General features: G+C 32.8%; 1 protein-coding gene across 2 annotated transcripts in view; it reads right to left on the minus strand.

Moving 5' to 3' along the window:
- The window catches only part of ASCC3 (activating signal cointegrator 1 complex subunit 3), a 367,582-nt gene that overhangs the window by 167,389 nt on the left and 182,206 nt on the right, over window positions 1–17,987 (minus strand). For both annotated transcript variants that reach the window (XM_008007491.3, XM_008007490.3), the window contains exon 14: window positions 5,887–6,021. In XM_008007491.3, coding sequence (XP_008005682.3) covers window positions 5,887–6,021 — 135 coding nt within the window. The remainder of the gene's footprint in view (window positions 1–5,886; window positions 6,022–17,987) is intronic.

The following is a 17,987-nucleotide window of genomic DNA, read 5'->3' on the forward strand; positions in this document are numbered from 1 at the left end:
GCCATAAAAATGTCCCTTGCTTGGAAGAAACTGAATCCTACTTTTCATTACGTGAATTTTGGTCACACAATTTGACTTTTCAACAATCTTCAATAGCTTCTCACTGCTTATAAAGTCTAAAAGTCTACGCATAGAATTTGAAGTCTTCCATTGTCTGACCATGTCTAGCCCTCCATGCACCTTACATTCTGGTGAATAGAGAACATTCTTATTCTCCAAATAAACCCAGAGTTTCCCTTTGCCCGTGTTCTCTTTCTTCTCTCTTTGGAATGTCGTTTCCCTGTTGCTGCCTATTGAAATGTAAAATTACTGGCTTGAATTAATCTGTTTCTCTTTTACATTTCATCTGAACTGTTTAATCTCGGTGTATATTAACTTTTTCTTTTAATCTTTCCTTTGAAAAATTCCCAGGTTTAGAATTTCAAAGTTAAAAGGTCTGGAATAAGAATCTTGGCTTGGCTTTTAAAATCTATTACCAAAAATTTTTTTAAAGTATTGATCAATACCACAAAAAATCTCCTCAAATCACCTTCAGAATTGGGTACTATTATGTTTAGATTTTGATAATATATTGATGAATATATGTTACATAATTTTTTAAGAATTGTTTTTCATCAAAAGTTTGTTTACCCACTTTATTTCTTCTTTTTGCTTATTTTCTCCCTAGAAACTTCATGTTTTAAGTTATTAAACAAGTGTACATGTAAAGACGTAGATATTAACTAGTTTGTTGTTGCTGTTCCTAATATTTCTATCAACCTTATTGCTTTTTACAATTCAACATTATTTTTTATTGTTCCAAAGCATTAAATTTAATTTTTGTCACATCTATTATTGTTTAAAACTGTTGTCTTCTTCCTCTTCAAAGCGTATGGGTAAACATTTACAGAATTTCCACCATGTGTTAGGCAAGGTATATGTTACCTTATTTATTACAGAATTTTTCTTTTTTTTTTTTGAGACAGAGTCTCCCTCTGTCACCCAGGTTGGAGTCGCAGTGGCGTGATCTTGGCTCACTGCAACCTCTGCCTCCCAGGTTCAGGCGATTCTCCTGCCTCAGCCTTCCCAAGTAGTTGGGACTACAGATGCCTGCCACCATGAGTGGCTTTTTTTGTATTTTTAGTAGAGACGGGGTTTCGCTATGTTGCCAAGTTGATCTCAAACTCCTGACCTCAGGTGATCTGCCCACCTCAGTCTCCCAAAGTACTGGGATTACAGGTATGAGCCACCGCACCAGGCCACAAAATTCTTAAAATATAGGTACCATTGCCACTTTGTACGTGATGAAATGTGGCTTGAAGATGTTAAAAAGACAGAGTATGTGAATCAACATTAAAACACAGGTTTGCTTAGATCAAAAGTTTATATTTTATATGAGGTTACCTCCCTTTGAAAATGGAAAAGTCATACTTCCAAAAATGCAATTAAGCAAACAGTTGTATTTTTTTTTTCCATTTTGTTTCATTTTATTTAAATAATACTATAAACTTTTGACATCCTATGTGGTGGTAACTGACAAAAAAATTATTATATTAGCCTCCAAGAGGAAAAGAGGTTGATAAGATATGGCAGGGAAAGAATGAACTCTGTGAAGATGACATTTTGTATATATTTAAAGTAAAAAAAAAGTAAGAGAAAGAGGGCTATTAACCATTTCTGCTACTAATAGTCTGTTATGCTATCTTTAGTTAACAGATACCATCTATTCTAGGAAGAGATGATTCTTATTCTACTTGGCCATATTGACACCGAAGCTGCTCAAGCAAAAATAAAGCAAGTTGTAATAGTAAGCATCAATAACTAAATCAAATTGGCTTTGATTCCAGTTGCCATTGATTTAGGCAAAGGCTAAAGCTGAACTTATAAAAACAAGGAAATGATTGATAGATCTACATAATAAAAAGTCAGAAAATTATACTTTAAAGCAGCTTGAGGGAACATATTACTATTGAATTCTTCCTATTGCTATAACTGTTCAACAGATATTTTCAATGACTACAGACACAAGGCTTATTACGTGACAGAAATTCTACCTAAAAGACAAACTCTTAACATCACTGATATATGTAAAAATATTGAACTCACATCAGGGCCATAAATCAGAAATATATGGTAAAGGGATGGGTGGGAATACTCAATCCAGTATGAGAATAGTTAAAGCCTGTTAAAAATTTATCCCTAACGGAAAAAATTGATTTGACTGAGATCTCAAGTAAAACAGAATCTGAAAATTCTAACTGAAGGATTCATTTAACTTAAAATTAAAATCACAGTGGAAAACAATGGCTTAATAATGAAAACATATGCATCTTTAATTATATACTTACTTTTATAAACATACACTGCTGCTATTCCTTGAGGTATGTTCTATTTTATAGAAAACAGTGGTTTCTTAAGACACAATCTTTGTGGGGGAGAGTATAAAAGTAGTAAGTGGTCACTATTATGCTTTTGCCATTTTGAAATTTAGTTATTAGTATATATATATTTTCTAAAAATAAATTTCTATGATAGGTAAAGTCTTATCATTGTTCAGTTTCCAAAATAATTTCATACATCATTCTGTTTCTCACAGTAAATAACTAGACTAGGTATTATTTACTCCATTATTATTCCATTTGATAGAAGAGAAAGTACATTTCAGAAATGCTTAGATGTTCAAGGCCATAAACCTTCTAGAGGTAAAATCACAACCAGACCTTTTTGTGAATGTGTTCTGTTGGTTTGGGCATCATTTGTATGTCCTGAGACATTCCTGTGTCCTGGGAGATCCCCAAGCTCCTTTTCTGAAGGTTAAACTACTCTTGGGAGACTTTCCTTTTCTTTCCCTACATTCTTGTTTCAGTGGACAAATCTGGAAATATAGGTAGTTTTTCCCCTGGGGGTGACTTTGATATTAAAGGTGAAAATTATATGAGAAGTCCTGAGGTATAACTATTACTTACAGAGAGAAAAGAATCATTTCAGTTGTAGCTAAGGCATAGAAACAGCCTTATTACATGCACATGTGCATACACACAAACACATACACAGAAAAGGAGGATTTTCTTAATGGAGTTTGTTATTTATACAAATAAAAAATATATTGTATTAAATGAAACTGTAAAGAAGTGCTTTTAAATATCTTAGTAAGTCAGGAATTGAGGTGATTACATTAAACACTTGGGGTAAAGCATCACTGTGGCATGGTAGGCATTAAGTCATATAACAGGAGGCATGAGGCTAAATTTCTGTGTATGCTGGTTTTCTATTTAAATTTTAATTAAATTTACCTTCTAATTAAATTTTAATGTTTTGGGTTCTTAATTTCCCATTTTTCAAAAACATGGGAAATGTCTCCCACCATGATGATAATAGCTCCCTTGAAATTGCTAGACTGTTAACACCATTTAAGTTCAAAGGCACTTCAAGAAATATGAAGGAAGGTACCACTAGCACTAGACAAATACTCTTAAATTCTAGAGCTTTGAGAAAATATTGAGAAAGATGACCTTATCTTTTGGTACAATATGTACTGTGGAGGGTTTCACTCTTTAAAATCTCTCTTTAGGAGAAGTGAGGGATATAGTTAGGTTGAAGAAATGGAAATGTTCTTCTATTTTATTTAAAAAAAAAAAAAAAGACTCCATGCCCTAAGGTCTTCAGAATGTCCCAGATTGGATGTGATCTGTTTGCTTTGAACAAATAGGACACAGTATAGTGAAAATGGTGGACTTTGGAGTCAGACTATCTCAAACCATGGCTTCACTATTTAATATAAGATTCTCTGTGAAAATTACTTTCTCAGTTTTCATTTCCTTATCTGTAAAATGGGAATAAGAATCTTAAAGGACAGCACAATGGTGCAGGTCAGATGAGAAAATTAAAGTGAAACATCTATTATAATGTCAGTCTTGGAAGAATAAAAGCTAAGAAAAAAAGTAATTCTGGGATACCTACTATCAGACAAATACTCTGTGAAAGTCTGGGAATATAATGGTGAATAGGATAATGTTCTTAATAAATGTGTGTGCAATTCATTCTTCTTGGAAAAAAAAAGTCCAATAATAGTTGGATCAGGATAAAAATCAAGTATAATAAAAATATAAAAAAGCTATGATAAAAATGACTAGGGATTTTCAAACCTACCCAATTGTATCAAAACATTCCATTTCTCTGTTATTTTTCTTCCAGCACAGTGATCTGTGAATTTGTGCTTGGTAACACTGCCTTAAATAAACATCATTTGAAAATGTCTCCATATAAATTACTGTAATATGCTCTAGAGTATTTCATACTATATTTGATTTACACATATACCATATCAAGGGATAATACCAGCAATATCATAGGTTATAAGGATTGAATGAGTTATATACAGTAATAAAAACAATGCCCGACACTAGTGACCACTTAATAAATGTTAAGCATTACAATAACTACAATTAAATAATAAACCTGCATTATTTAAATTAGCAATAGTTCTCCAAATTGAGATGGATAAAGAAACCAGAAATCCACAAGGTGGCTCTCAAGGTTTGGTTTTTAAACAGCATAGAGTTGTTTCATATTTCCAAAGAAATGAAACAAGACTTATGAATACCAACTTGACTTTTCAAAGACTCTCATAAATTCATGATTAATAAATAATTGGAAGGACACAAAGCTGTATAATCTGTACAATAAATGTTATGTAACAAAAGTAAAAAAATATAGAAAATAAATAAATTTTCCATTTCTAAATTGAAAGAGAGTCTGATGTTCAAAACAACTGATACCAGTTTAACATAGAATTTAAAATATCAATATAAAATGGTGAAATTTATAGTACAGTTGCAATTAAATATATTTTACTTGGATAATAAATATAAAAGGGCATAGCACAATGTCTGGCAGCTAGCAGCTGTTCGGTGACCAATCAGTTAAATCTTACATTTTATATATATATGAAAAATTTAAAGTTATCATTTTATGCCAACAGATTTTTTTTTTATTTCATAATTTATTTTCACAGCTTTAAAGCAGGACTCAGCATACTTTTTCTGCAAAGAAAGTAATTTATAGTAGCTATCACAACAACTCTATTCTTCTCCGGTAGTGCAAAAAAAGTCAGACAATAAATAAATTGGTATGTTTATGTTCTGATAAAACTTTAATTATAAAACAGGTAGACACCTTTGGCCTGAAGATGTCTTGATCTTGATCTAAATAATTACCTGATATAGTTAAATAAAATAAAATCTGATATAAATCTTAAGATACTACCAATACTCAAATTACCAGGAGGAGTGCTTCTTAAACTGTAATGTGTACAAAATCCCCTGAGGATCTAGTTAAAATGTAGATTCTGATTTGGTGAGTCTGGGTTGGGGCCTAAAGGTCTCCCTTTTTAACAAGGATGCAGGTGATCCCAAGACCTTTTTGTCCTTTGAGCATACATACACTGAATAACAAGGCAGCTGTTTACAAACTTTTTGGCTCAGAATTCCTTTATATTGCTTAAAAAAAAAAAAAAAGCCTTACTTATTTAGGTTATGTCTATCAATATTAACCTTAGAAATCAAAACTGAGAAATTTTTAAAAAGTATTAATTCTTTAGAAGTACAATAATAAACCCACTAGATGTTAACATAGGATATGAAATTTAACTGCATTTTATATTTTAACTATATTTTAAAGAGCAGGACTAAACAATTATAACCATATAGAAAGGAATGATAAGTGTTATGTCATACAGTGAAACCTTTTAATAAAAGATCATTAAGTCAAGAAAAAAGTCAAGATTATAACATCATAAATCTGTAAAATTAACTTCTTGGAATTTGAGACTGTGGATCTTTCACATATAAAATACCTGGGATATGTGGCATGTTACCTGCTTTAGTTCTTGTCCTCTTTGTTTCTTACCTGTTTTTCTGCAAGTACATAGTCATGTCCTTGGGTAGGAGAAAAGAAGGGAATATGGCCACAATTTTTTGCTCTTTCTATTAGAGACATAGCTGTTCTTACAGTGGCATTTCGAGCATGTACAAACACCATCACCTGAAAAGAAGGAAAGCTGTTTATTTATTATTCCAATTAATTAAATTATAGCTTAATAGTAGCCTGAATATCATTCCATATAAACAACTATTAATTTCTCAAAACAAAATCACAAATTTACGAATTCTCCAACATCTCCTTATTTTAGAACAAAGTGTATAAAGGAAAAAGGCAAGTTAAATAAAATTCAGCTTACCAGTTGATAGACATTTGTGGAGTCTATAAAATTCGGAGTTTAATTTGTATGTTTCTCTTTTGAATACATAATTTATTATCATAGTCACTTATTATGGAGACAGCATAAAAAATATTTGAGAGTTTTCTCACTGGAAGATTACTACATTCAGTGAAATTTCCAATTTCATAAAGATGTTTCAAGAAATTGAAAACAATAAAGAAACTCTTCCTTGGACAAAATCATGTCTAAAAACAATCACTTAAAATACAAAGGTTAGGGGACTGCTGGAGATAAAAATGCTTCTATAGAAGTACCTGGAATTCTCTGTGCGGCAAGCCTTCCTGTGGAATTATTCATGAAGTGACTGAGGATATCTGAATTACAGGGAAAGTGTGTGTCTGAATGCTGTGTCAAGGAGAAGTGGGGAAAAAAATGCATCTTCAGGGACAGTCACCAGGCATGGTGTGAATACAACTGAAGAGAATTAGGGAGTGTTTAGCAGCTTGCCTTTGCTGCTTGTCAGTACCTGCCTTCTTTCCTCTTAAATTTCTTCTTTGGCCTCTACCTTCCATCACAATCAGCCCATCCCCAGCATTTCCAAAGAGCCATTAGTATGATAACAATTATTTTTTTCATATAGACTACTGCTCTTTTTCAATTTTATCTGGTGTGAATAAAAGCAACTTTACACAACTTTAACACTGTTAACAATCTGGAATATACAATCTGAAGATATTAAGTGTGGGTGCAGTAAATGACTTAAAGAAACGTTTCCCTAGCCCCTGCTTTCAACTAAACTCACATATCTAAATCTCTGGAATCACTAAAGTATTCTGCTTAGGCCTCAAGCAACTGGGAGGTTCTAATCTTTGACCCTCTTCTCAATATCTCCCCTATACTCCTCTGTTAATTACATTTTTCTGGAAGCTAAAACTTTCATGTTTTTTGCAGGTTACACATTTATGAGGATATTCAAAGATTGTACCTAGTCAAGGAATTGATAGGTTCATGTGAGCTGACCTAAGTAAAAGAAAAGATCATTTTGAGGGCTAACAAAAATGAAAAGCAAAATGAGGTTTGGGATTTGACCAGAAAGGAGATAGGGTGACACAAAGGTATCTATACTTCCATAGAGGTATCTCTATATTTAAACCATAATAACCATATGTCTACAAACTTGTCAAGGTAAGTGTTCCACATATAAGATGCTTATTAAAATTCACAGTAAAATCTCAGATAACAATCATTCAAGAAACTGGAATTCTTAAATAACTAATATTATTTTAGGTACATTCAAAGTAAAAGAGAACAGATAATTTGGAGAAGATAAGAAGTTCCTCAAAATGAAACAAAACAAAAAAACCCCAAAATGTTTACAGAAAAACAAAAAGCACTGCAAGTCATCAGGAGAAATTTAATCAGCTAATTACAGTTACCAAAGGCATAAACCTCGAGATTTCATACTTTATCAGAGCCTCAACTTATTTACTGATACTAATATGTTTTGAAAAGAAATATGATAATAAGACTATTTTAAGGCTGGGCATGGCAGCTCACACCTGTAATCCCAGCACTTTGGGAGGCCAAGGCGGGTGGATCACAAGGTCAAGAGATTGAGACCGTCGTGGCCACCATGGTAAAACCCCATCTCTACTAAAAATACAAAAATTAGCTGGTCATGGTGGTGCGTGCCTGTAATCTCAGCTATTCAGGAGGCTGAGGCAGGAGAATCACTTGAACCCGAGAGGCAGAGGTTGCAGTGAGCCGGGATGACGCCACTGCACTCCAGCCTGGCAACAGAGAGAGACTGTCTCAAAAAAAAAAAAAAAAGAAAGAAAAAAAAGAATATTTTAAAAAGAATACACTAATAGAATTTATTTCAGAAAGTTCTGCAGGTACTGGGACATTCTGTTTTCCTTATTTTTCAACTAAGGAAAACAAATCTCTTGATTTTTGATAGGCTCTCTAGGCTTTCATGGGTAAACATCTTTACTTCATAGGATGTTATGAACTGCCACATAGGTTCAAATTGTGATATTTTCATAATGACTGATATACACTATTTAATGCTAATATAGAAAATTCTGTCCTGCTGAAGATTCATCAGTTTCAGAATTTGTCAAATTCTATCATTCTATCTCTTACAAATAGTAGGAACACTTCCATTGTAAGTTTCTTCTTAAAGAGCAAGGCAGATTTTTTTTTCTCTTCTATAAAAATAAATTTTACCACCCAGAAAACTTCATTAACCCCCAGATTAAATTTTAAGAAAACTGAAATTAAAATGAAGTTACTTCTTATTTTGTTAATTCATTCGTCATTCATTCATTAATACACTTCTGAACACGCATTAGCTAGTAAGTTCTGATAAAACTACCATGAAAACGAGAGACAAAGCCCCTGTCCTCATGGAGATGAGAATCTAGTATGCTGAATTAAATAATCACAAAATATTTTTTACTTGATAAATATTTAGTAGGCATGTATGTGTAAAAAAGAGTTAAAAATAGAGATGAAAACAGACAAGATGTGGTCCCTTCTACGAAAAACCTGTATAATTTAAGGAGAAAGATAAATTGTACACATAACTTAGGCAGTTGAACCAGAGAGAAGATAACCTGTGGATAACGTGGGAACCCTAAACATGGAGCTACTTGGTTTTCTTCATTCATCCATCCCAAGATACTTATGCAGTTCCTACTATGTGCCAAATACTGTACCAAGTGCTTAGTACAGCACCAGGGATACTATGATAACTACGTTGCAAAGATCTAAATGCATACGATACTGTTATGGGGAGAAAATTCTCTGATAATCATTCCTATCATTCCAAGGTTAAAGTTGCATAAAGGAGGCTACAGTAGTATTTGGAATATTTAATTTTGTTATTTTTAGTGTGTTAGCTTGAAGGAGTACATTCTCTTCTAAAGTTTCTCACAGTGAGACCTAGGGACTACTACATCCAAATCACTGCTGCTGCTTATTAAAATAGATTTCTGGGTCCTCCTTTAAAGCCAGCTGAGTAAGGAAATCTAACGGAGTGATCTAGAAATTGAATTATTAACAACAACTGAAATGACCACAGCACTACTGTATGAAATTGGTTAATAATTACTACCAACTTAATTTTCCCCTCTGAAGCTGAAAGAGGATTAAAAGGTAAAATAAAACCACGATTACAAAGATATTTTAAGAATCCCTCTAATAATATCTTTATTTACCTATACATATGAAATATCAGGAAATTTTAAGGTATTTTATATAACTAATATAGCACCAACATTATTTCCCAGATGGGCCAGAGTTTTATAATGCTACCAGATTTCCATTCTCCATAATTCAAATGCCACATTATGTAAATCTTGTTGAATTAGCAGATATGGAGAACATAAGGGAAAATAAAATACGACCTAAATCTTCATTAATTATTTCAGTCTTACTTGTCAACTTTTCATTTTGCAAATTATTTTCTACTGCAGCCAAAAGAAATATTAGTTACAACTTAAAGTAACAGTTTCTTTTTATTAAAGGATCCATCATGTCAGTGTTAAGTAAAATAAACTTTTTTTTTTAAATTAAAAATTTCTTGTGTTGAAGCTCCAACTGAAGTCATTACAAGGTTTTGGGTCTCCATAAACACATCTGATTTTATGGTTTTCTAATTTGGTTAATTAACTTAAATAGACTCATATGAAAATTACAAGTAATAGGACAGCATTGTTTCATTTGACAGAAATAACTCCAAATTAATATTAGAAACACTTTTTGGTAACTGAGCAGCAGTTAAATTGGTGTGTGTCATTAAAATAAGAACAGAATAGTAAGATTAAGTCAATAATGATGGCAAATTTAGATTGTTTTATGAAACTGTTAATACTTTTGAGTTTTTAGGTTATGCATTTAAAAGTATTTTATATACTTATTTTTAGTTTCAAAAGGCATTTTTCCTATTGTTTTATTTTTATTATGGAAAAGTTCACATAGAAACAAAAGTAGGCAGAATGTGGTCATAAACTGCAAAAGCCATTTATTTTAAAAATATATGATGGAACCATACCTGTACTTGGGGAAAAAAAGTAAGTAAATTTGAGTTCTGGTCCTGTTAGTTAACCTGTCAAAGAAAGTGTTCTTCACATGAGATACTGATTAAAATTAACAAAGGAGTAAAAGCTCAGAAAATCATGATTCAAAAAACTGGAATGCTTAAGTAACACATACTGTTTTAGGATGTATTCAAAGGAAAGATGGACATATTATTTGAAAAAGATTTGAAAATTCTTCTTTGGAGTACTGCTAAATATCAGTGTGAGTTAGAATAAATTATTTAACCTCTTCAATTCTTATTTCCCCCAGAACACACATGAAGAGTTACAATCTATCACAGGATTACTATAAGAATCAAAGGATTGATGTAAGGGAAAACACTGTGTTTAGTAAAATGGTGGTTCTAAAATTTTAGAAAGCTTCAAAATCACCTGGCAGGTTTGTTAAAAACACAGATTGTTGCTCTTTCTCCCAATCCCCTTCCTGACTATATAGGTCTGGGGCAACCCACGAAACTGCATTTCTAAGGAGTTCAAAGATGCTAATATTCTTGTCCAGGAACTTTGAGAACCTGTGCCACAGCTAGTAAGTATTAGCACCATTATTAGGGGAATAAACATAAACAAAATTAATCTTGCCTAAAAGATTAAATGGACCAGTATGCAACTGTTATACACTGACCACCATGCACCTATTTTTTACTCATTTACATGCGTATGTGCGTGTGTGTATGTGTATTTAACACTACACAAAACAATTTAAAACACTTCCCCTTTAGCAACCTTTGTAAGGAGGTTGTGAAAGATGAACTAGGAATAAAAAAATCAGTAGGAATATTTAATATGAAATCTTGAATCAAATCCTCTTTTCTTTTTTCTTTCTTTCTTTTTTTTTTTTTTTTGAGACGGAGTCTCGCTCTGTCGCCCAGGCTGGAGGGCAGTGGCGAGATCTCGGCTCACTGCAAGCTCTGCCTCCCGGGTTGACGCCATTCTCCTGCTTCAGCCTCCCAAGTAACTGGGACCACAGGCGCCGGCCACCACGCCCGGCTAATTTTTTTACATTTTTAGTAGAGACAGGGTTTCACCGTGCTAGCCAGGATGGTCTCAATCTCCTGACCTCGTGATCCGCCTGCCTCGGCCTCCCAAAGTGCTGGGATTACAGGTATGAGCCAACGCGCCCGGCCGAATCAAACCCTTTTTTCTAGGAATACTGCTAAGAACTGAAACAATGGATATATCTGAAAAAGACACAACAATATGGCAGATAGATGTCCCACAGAAAAACGTTGCTGAGAAATGATGTTTTACATTATGTGGCACATATGGCATTGGCTCTTGCAAAAAGCTGAGGCTTGGGGTAGGGAGGGTCATGTCCTGGCAGTTAATGTTTTCATTCTAACCATCACAGTCACTTATCTGTTTTGCTCTCAGTTCTTCTCAACTTTTTTAACCCAGGCTCTTCAAGAGAATTAAGCCCTAAAGACCTACATAAATATTGATTTAAAAGTGTGTGGTTCCCTGATCAGCAGCACCAGCAGCACCAGCAGCAGCAGCAGTGTCCTTGAGTCAGAAACTGTGAGGGTGGGGCCCAGCCATCTGTTTTAACAAGCTCTCCAGGTTATTCTGATGCAAGTTAAAAATAGAAGAATCCTGTATTAAGGCATTCATTATAAGTTAAAAAATATATATTAGCTTTTCCTCTGTGCATTTACAATAGTTCTGGCAAATACCATCTTCTGAAGAAGTGGGAAAACAGTGTTATATGGTCTGAATGGGAATGCCACTACAGATATATTTCAGATATATTTATTTATATCCCATGACAGCATGTAGGCACAGAATAGTTTCTGCTGCTGTGATTACATTACCACATTTGTATTATCAGGTAGATACAATTTTAAAAGGTTTCATTGTGCATGCTGTAGATCCAAGAATCATCCATAGTTAGACACTACAAGTCACTACAGAGATTTTGTTTTAGATCACAGTGCTAGTCAGCTGAAGACACTCAAGTCATCTGACCATATTCTTACTCTTCTAGTACTTCCTCTATCAAATAACTTTCTATATTTAGTTATCTGACTTCTCAATAGTGAGCAAGGAGCCTGGCATACAGCAAATACTCAATGTGTCTTAAGTAAATATAAGACATTGAGCCCAAACACACAAGCCCATCACAGTTAATAATGGCAATTTCTGCTTTTTAAAAATAATTTTTGTCTTTCATGTATACTAAAAACATGGGGTTGTTGTGAGAAATGAGACAATATAAACAAAGCATTTACAATAGTGCGTGGTACATAGTAAGTGATCAATTAATGTTAGCAGTTGTTTATTAGAGTATAATTTTGCTTCTGATAAAATTTAATACACTGTATTAATTTTTTGATAGGGTAATATATTTACATAGTTCAAAATTAGAATTAGAAAGTATAAAAATGTACACAGTGTCTCTACTACCCTTCCCTCTAACCCAGTAGCCAGTATGTTTCTTGTGTGTCCTTTGAGAGTTTATGCATGTATGTAAACAACTACAAATACATAATTTTAATCCCTTTTCACTATATAGTAGTAGATTATACACACTATTCTTTCCTTTTTCACTGAACCATATTATCTTGAAGATCTCACATCAGTATAGTTTTCTCATTTATATTTTACAGTTGCATAGTATTCCATTACATAGAAACACCAAAACTTATTTATAACTAGTGTTTGTTTGATGCATTTATGTTGTTTCCAATCTTTTGTTATTAAAAGCAATGTAATAATTAACTCTGTACACAAGTCATTTTACAAGTTTGTGAATATATCTGTTGGATACATTCATAGAAGTAGAATAGTTAAGTCAAAGTATGTAAGACTATTGAACTATGTCCCTATTCTGAATATAATCTGTTTAATTTTGGGGCTTTACTCTTTTCTTATCCATTTGTTGGTCCTCTTTGTATATGAAAGATAGTACACTTTGCCTTTTTCTATTTTGTGAATATTGTGTCCTAGTCTGTGCTTTATCTTTTGATTTTTACTTTTGATATCTCATTCAACACAGACATAGCTCATTTTTTTTCTGTACTTAAATCTATCAGCATTTTTCTCTATGGCTTCTGGGAAATTCACAGACAAGAAAGTGCAAATAGTCATAAATATACAAAAGTATTTTTAACTTCACTAGCACTGTGTGGCTCTGAAAGCCCAATGGTGGATGTAAACAGAGATGGATCCTGCTTGCTCGCTCTCTCTCTGTCTGTCTCTCTCTCTCTCTCTCTCTCTCTCACACACACACACACACACACACAATGTCCATAATCTACTGCTAAGTGAAAAACTATCAAGTTGAAGAAAAATTTCCATAATATTATCCTGAGTGTGCTGTTATATTCTAAAGAGTATGTATGTGAATGTATATGTTTGAAAACAGAGATATAGACACCCTCCAAATTAGTTATCTCACAAAATGAAAATGGGATTTGGTGAGGGATGGGGAAACAGAATGAAAAAACATTTTTTTCTTTGTATGTCTTGTATCATTTGTACCAATTGAAGCAAGTCTGTAATAGTTTTGTGTTTGTTTGTTTTTGAGACGGAGTCTTGCTCTGTTGCCAGGCTGGAGTTCAGTGGCGTGATCTCGGCCCACTGCAACCTCCGCCTCCCAGGTTCAAGTGATTCTCCTGCCTCAGCCTCCTAAGTAGCTGGGACTACAGGTGCACACCACCACACCTGGCTAAATAGTTTTTATAATTAAATATATAAATATTTTGAACAGGAGAAATAATTGATAACAATGAGGCTATAATAATATATTCATAATATACTGTGGTAATAAGATAGTATATTTGCTATGGTTATTTTACTGCTATGGGTTTTATGGTAGAAAGCCTAAAAAAACTCACATATTTAACAATGCACTTAAAAGGGTGATGATGAAACCTGTGGTCTAAGTGGCAAATTTATATTTTAGTTTACCTGGAAAATTTTAGGAAGAAAACAGAGACATGATCTAGCAGAAGAAATCAACAGAAGTTCAAGGGGAAAGTATCCATATGTTCAAAGTTACAGAGAAGAGAGCAAATTCATGTGGTGGTCAATACAGACTTTTTATAGAAATGGACATGGGGACAAAAATAATACCACCTGAAAAGGTAAAACATAACCTCATAAAAAATGGTAAAGGAAATCATTCATTTCAAGGCTCAGAAAAAAAAAACCAAAAACAAGCCTGATACTACTAAAAGAAATACATGAAAAATTATTTTTATGTTAGAGAAGTATTTTAAACTTAACAGAGAAAGGTTATCATGGTTAAAACAATATTGATTTTAATAAATGAATACATATCACATGGTCAAAAAATGTGGCTTGAAGAAGTATTTTTAAAAAGTACACAAACCATGGAAAAAACCTAAAGACAATCTTGGCATTGTAATTGATAATATTAAAGTGGTGGAGTTATAAACATGAGCTCTTGATTCTTTTATAAAAAAATGAAGATGAGCAGAAAAGCATTTAGATATGTATATCTGAGTAAACTGAGTTATTATAAATATGTGAGATAGATCTTATGAAAAAATCTTAAACATTTTAAAATATAGTTTTGTGGCTACTGAATTACTTGAAAGTTTATACATTTTTCATAAAATTTCATTTAAGAAATAAAAAAGAAACTCTCATACATACATGGAAGAGATGAACATTACTACTATGATTAAGTAGTTCTTCCTGGCTGCTTCTAGATACAAGTGCTGTGATGCCTTATCCTTTTGGGCATCCAAATAATTCAGATGCCTCTCAAGTATTTATCACTGCCTATCTTTTACTTTTAACTATTTTTGTGCTTGACTTAGTTCCTCTGCTAGTCTGTGATTATCCAACAATTACGTGACAGGCACTGCAGACATATAATGGGCTCGCCTAACAATGGTCCCTGTACTTCTGGAGCTTGTATCTAATTATACGGTGAAGGATTGGAGTCTAGGAAGATCATGAACACAGAAGCCACCATTCATTACATGAACAACTATAGGAGGAAGTAACCAAAAATCAATAAATACGATAATCCAGAAATTAATCAGGATCCTCCCTCTCTAAGATGACAAAGTACTTGATTTTAAAGGTCATAACACTCTAAAGTTCTTCATTGTTGGCCCTTTGGGTGTTATCTCTCTGAACCCTTCCTGTTGTTTAAAACCCCCATGCATTTGTATATTCCTAGGACGTTACCCCTGTTTTTCACTTAGTCCTTCTGCCGACTGCATTTGTGTAAATTCTATAAACCTGCAAAGCCCAGTTCTAGTGATCCTTCTCCAATCTCGCCAGGGAAAAGTAATCACTCCCATCACACTTTGTTCATACTTGCACCTTGTGTAATCACAAGCTTACATAGCTCACCCCAGTGTTAGGACTAATCATAAAAGACACCATTTATTGGGTCATACTATGTGCTAGGCCCATTACTAGGTACAATACACATGTTATCTTACTGTTAACCACAGCAAGATAGGTAATTGTATTAGTATTTTACAGAAGAGAAAACTAAAGCTCAGAGCATTTTAATAATTTGCCAGTCATTCAGAAGCAGAATAGGGAGTTCATCTCAGATCTGACATTTCAAAGCCTACTTTCTTTCCATCAAGTTACAGCTCTTCCTTGAATGCTGCCTGAAAGCAGAGTGTATATTTTGCTAATTTTGAGGTCTACATACCACCCTTCCTGCAATCATCCAATCAGTGGATGCTCAATAAATATTGCTGAAATTACAGTGTTAAAAATGGTCAGCTTTCACAAAGACCATTCATTTTTCAGCAGAGATTTGAATTTAAAAGTTTATAAATTACAATAGCTTAGTAGGCTGAGTTAATACTTTTCATTCGTAACTTTATTAAAATATGAGGTAACAAGCAAACTTCCAATTACTCAACTAAATAATTTTCATGGATAGTTTTATTTAAATTTAACAGCAAACCTCTCATTGATATTTAATAAATAAAAGTTGCTGCTAAGTCTTTTGATACTGTTGTAGAAATACGTGTGTGCATATTTTAGTGCTATTGGAAGGGGTAAAATTTGTGATTTAAAAAAGAAATGACTTATAAACTGTTCTGAAGATTAGCTTATAAGAAAAAATTCTGGACTTGGAGGTCAAAATTGGTTTCTAAATCTAAGCTACCTACATCAAAAATTAATCAAATGTATTAACCAAAATACAGTCTTCCCTTGGTGTCCGTGCGAGACTGGTTTCAGGACCCCCTGTGGATACCAAATGCTTAAGACCCGTACATAAAATGGTGCAGTATTTGCATTTAACCTATGCACATCCTTCTGTATACTTTATATCATGTCTTGATAATATATAATACAACATAAATGCTTTGTAAATTGTTATTATACTGTATTGTTTAGGGGATAATGACAAGAAAAAAATTCTATGTGTCCAGTACAGATGCAACCATTCTTTTTTTCCTCAAATATTTTCCATGTGAAGTTGCTTAATCCACAAATGTAGAACCCACGGACATGGAGGGCCACCTGTAATGTACTACTGAACAGGAATAAAGAAAGCATCCTTACTTTGGGTAAAGGTAAAAAAAAATGACACTACTACATTTGGATTACATCAATAAAACTATCATTTACTAAAAATAAGGCTAAAATGATAAATGTTAAAATCCTCTATTAATAGCGAGTGTATCAATTCACATTTAACAACCAGCACTTATTATTAGATATATTCTTGGCAACCAATAAAATTACTAAAGTGCATGTTTTTTCTTTAAAGACATAGCTAAACATTTATTAGATACACCATGAAAATATAAACTACCTCAAATAGGGTTAATTTATGCTGCCCTAGCTATATAAGACTGTATAATTCACTGACTAGTCTTCATTCATGAAGTTATGTAAATAAGCCAAGGAAAGTAATCCACAATAGAGAGATGTGTTTCCGCAGCTCCAAGCTATGTAATTAGATCTACACTTGGCAGTTCGGAGCCAGTTCAGGACTCTCATGCAGCTCTTTTCAAGAAACCCAAGCTTTTAAGTGATAAATAGATTCAGGTTATTATTACTGAATTATATATAGAATACTACTCTGAATGTGAAACATTCCTTATCAATTTCACTTAAAAATCATCTTAATATTCATCAGCTTTTATGTTTGAGTTGTGGAGAGCTTTAATTGCTATATTTTATTAAAAGAAATCAATAATACTTTACATCTCCGAAAATCTAAAAGATACCTGTTATTAAAAAGTATAATTGAAAAAACCAGACGACTAAGTATACATTATGTACCATGACAGCAAAAATGCAAATAGTCATATTTCTAAGTCAAGTATAAAAAATATTATCCTACAATCAATAGCAAGACATTATACAATATATTTAGAAACATAAGACATATTTCAGCAGTCTCTGAAATACTAGGACCCCAGAAAATAGAACAAAAAGTATAGTTTATTAAGTATAATATTTTAAAACAGTAAATGTTTTGAATGCATTTCTCCTTTACTGTAAATTTTTTCTCTAATTAAAACAATGTTTTCTTAAGCTTATGTATTTTTTGGAGGTAATATAATTTATGTTATCCAACTGATGCTGGAATAAACTTTCTATACATTCTTAATATGTATTCAATTAATCTGAGATATGAATTCATTTTTCAACTTATATTTATAAACATAAATAACTTAATACTATAATGCTACAAATGTGTATTTTATACCTTAACATTGTCTTGAACATAC

The sequence above is a fragment of the Chlorocebus sabaeus genome, chromosome 13 (assembly GCF_047675955.1).
Source record: "Chlorocebus sabaeus isolate Y175 chromosome 13, mChlSab1.0.hap1, whole genome shotgun sequence".
In the NCBI taxonomy this organism is placed as follows: domain Eukaryota; kingdom Metazoa; phylum Chordata; class Mammalia; order Primates; family Cercopithecidae; genus Chlorocebus; species Chlorocebus sabaeus.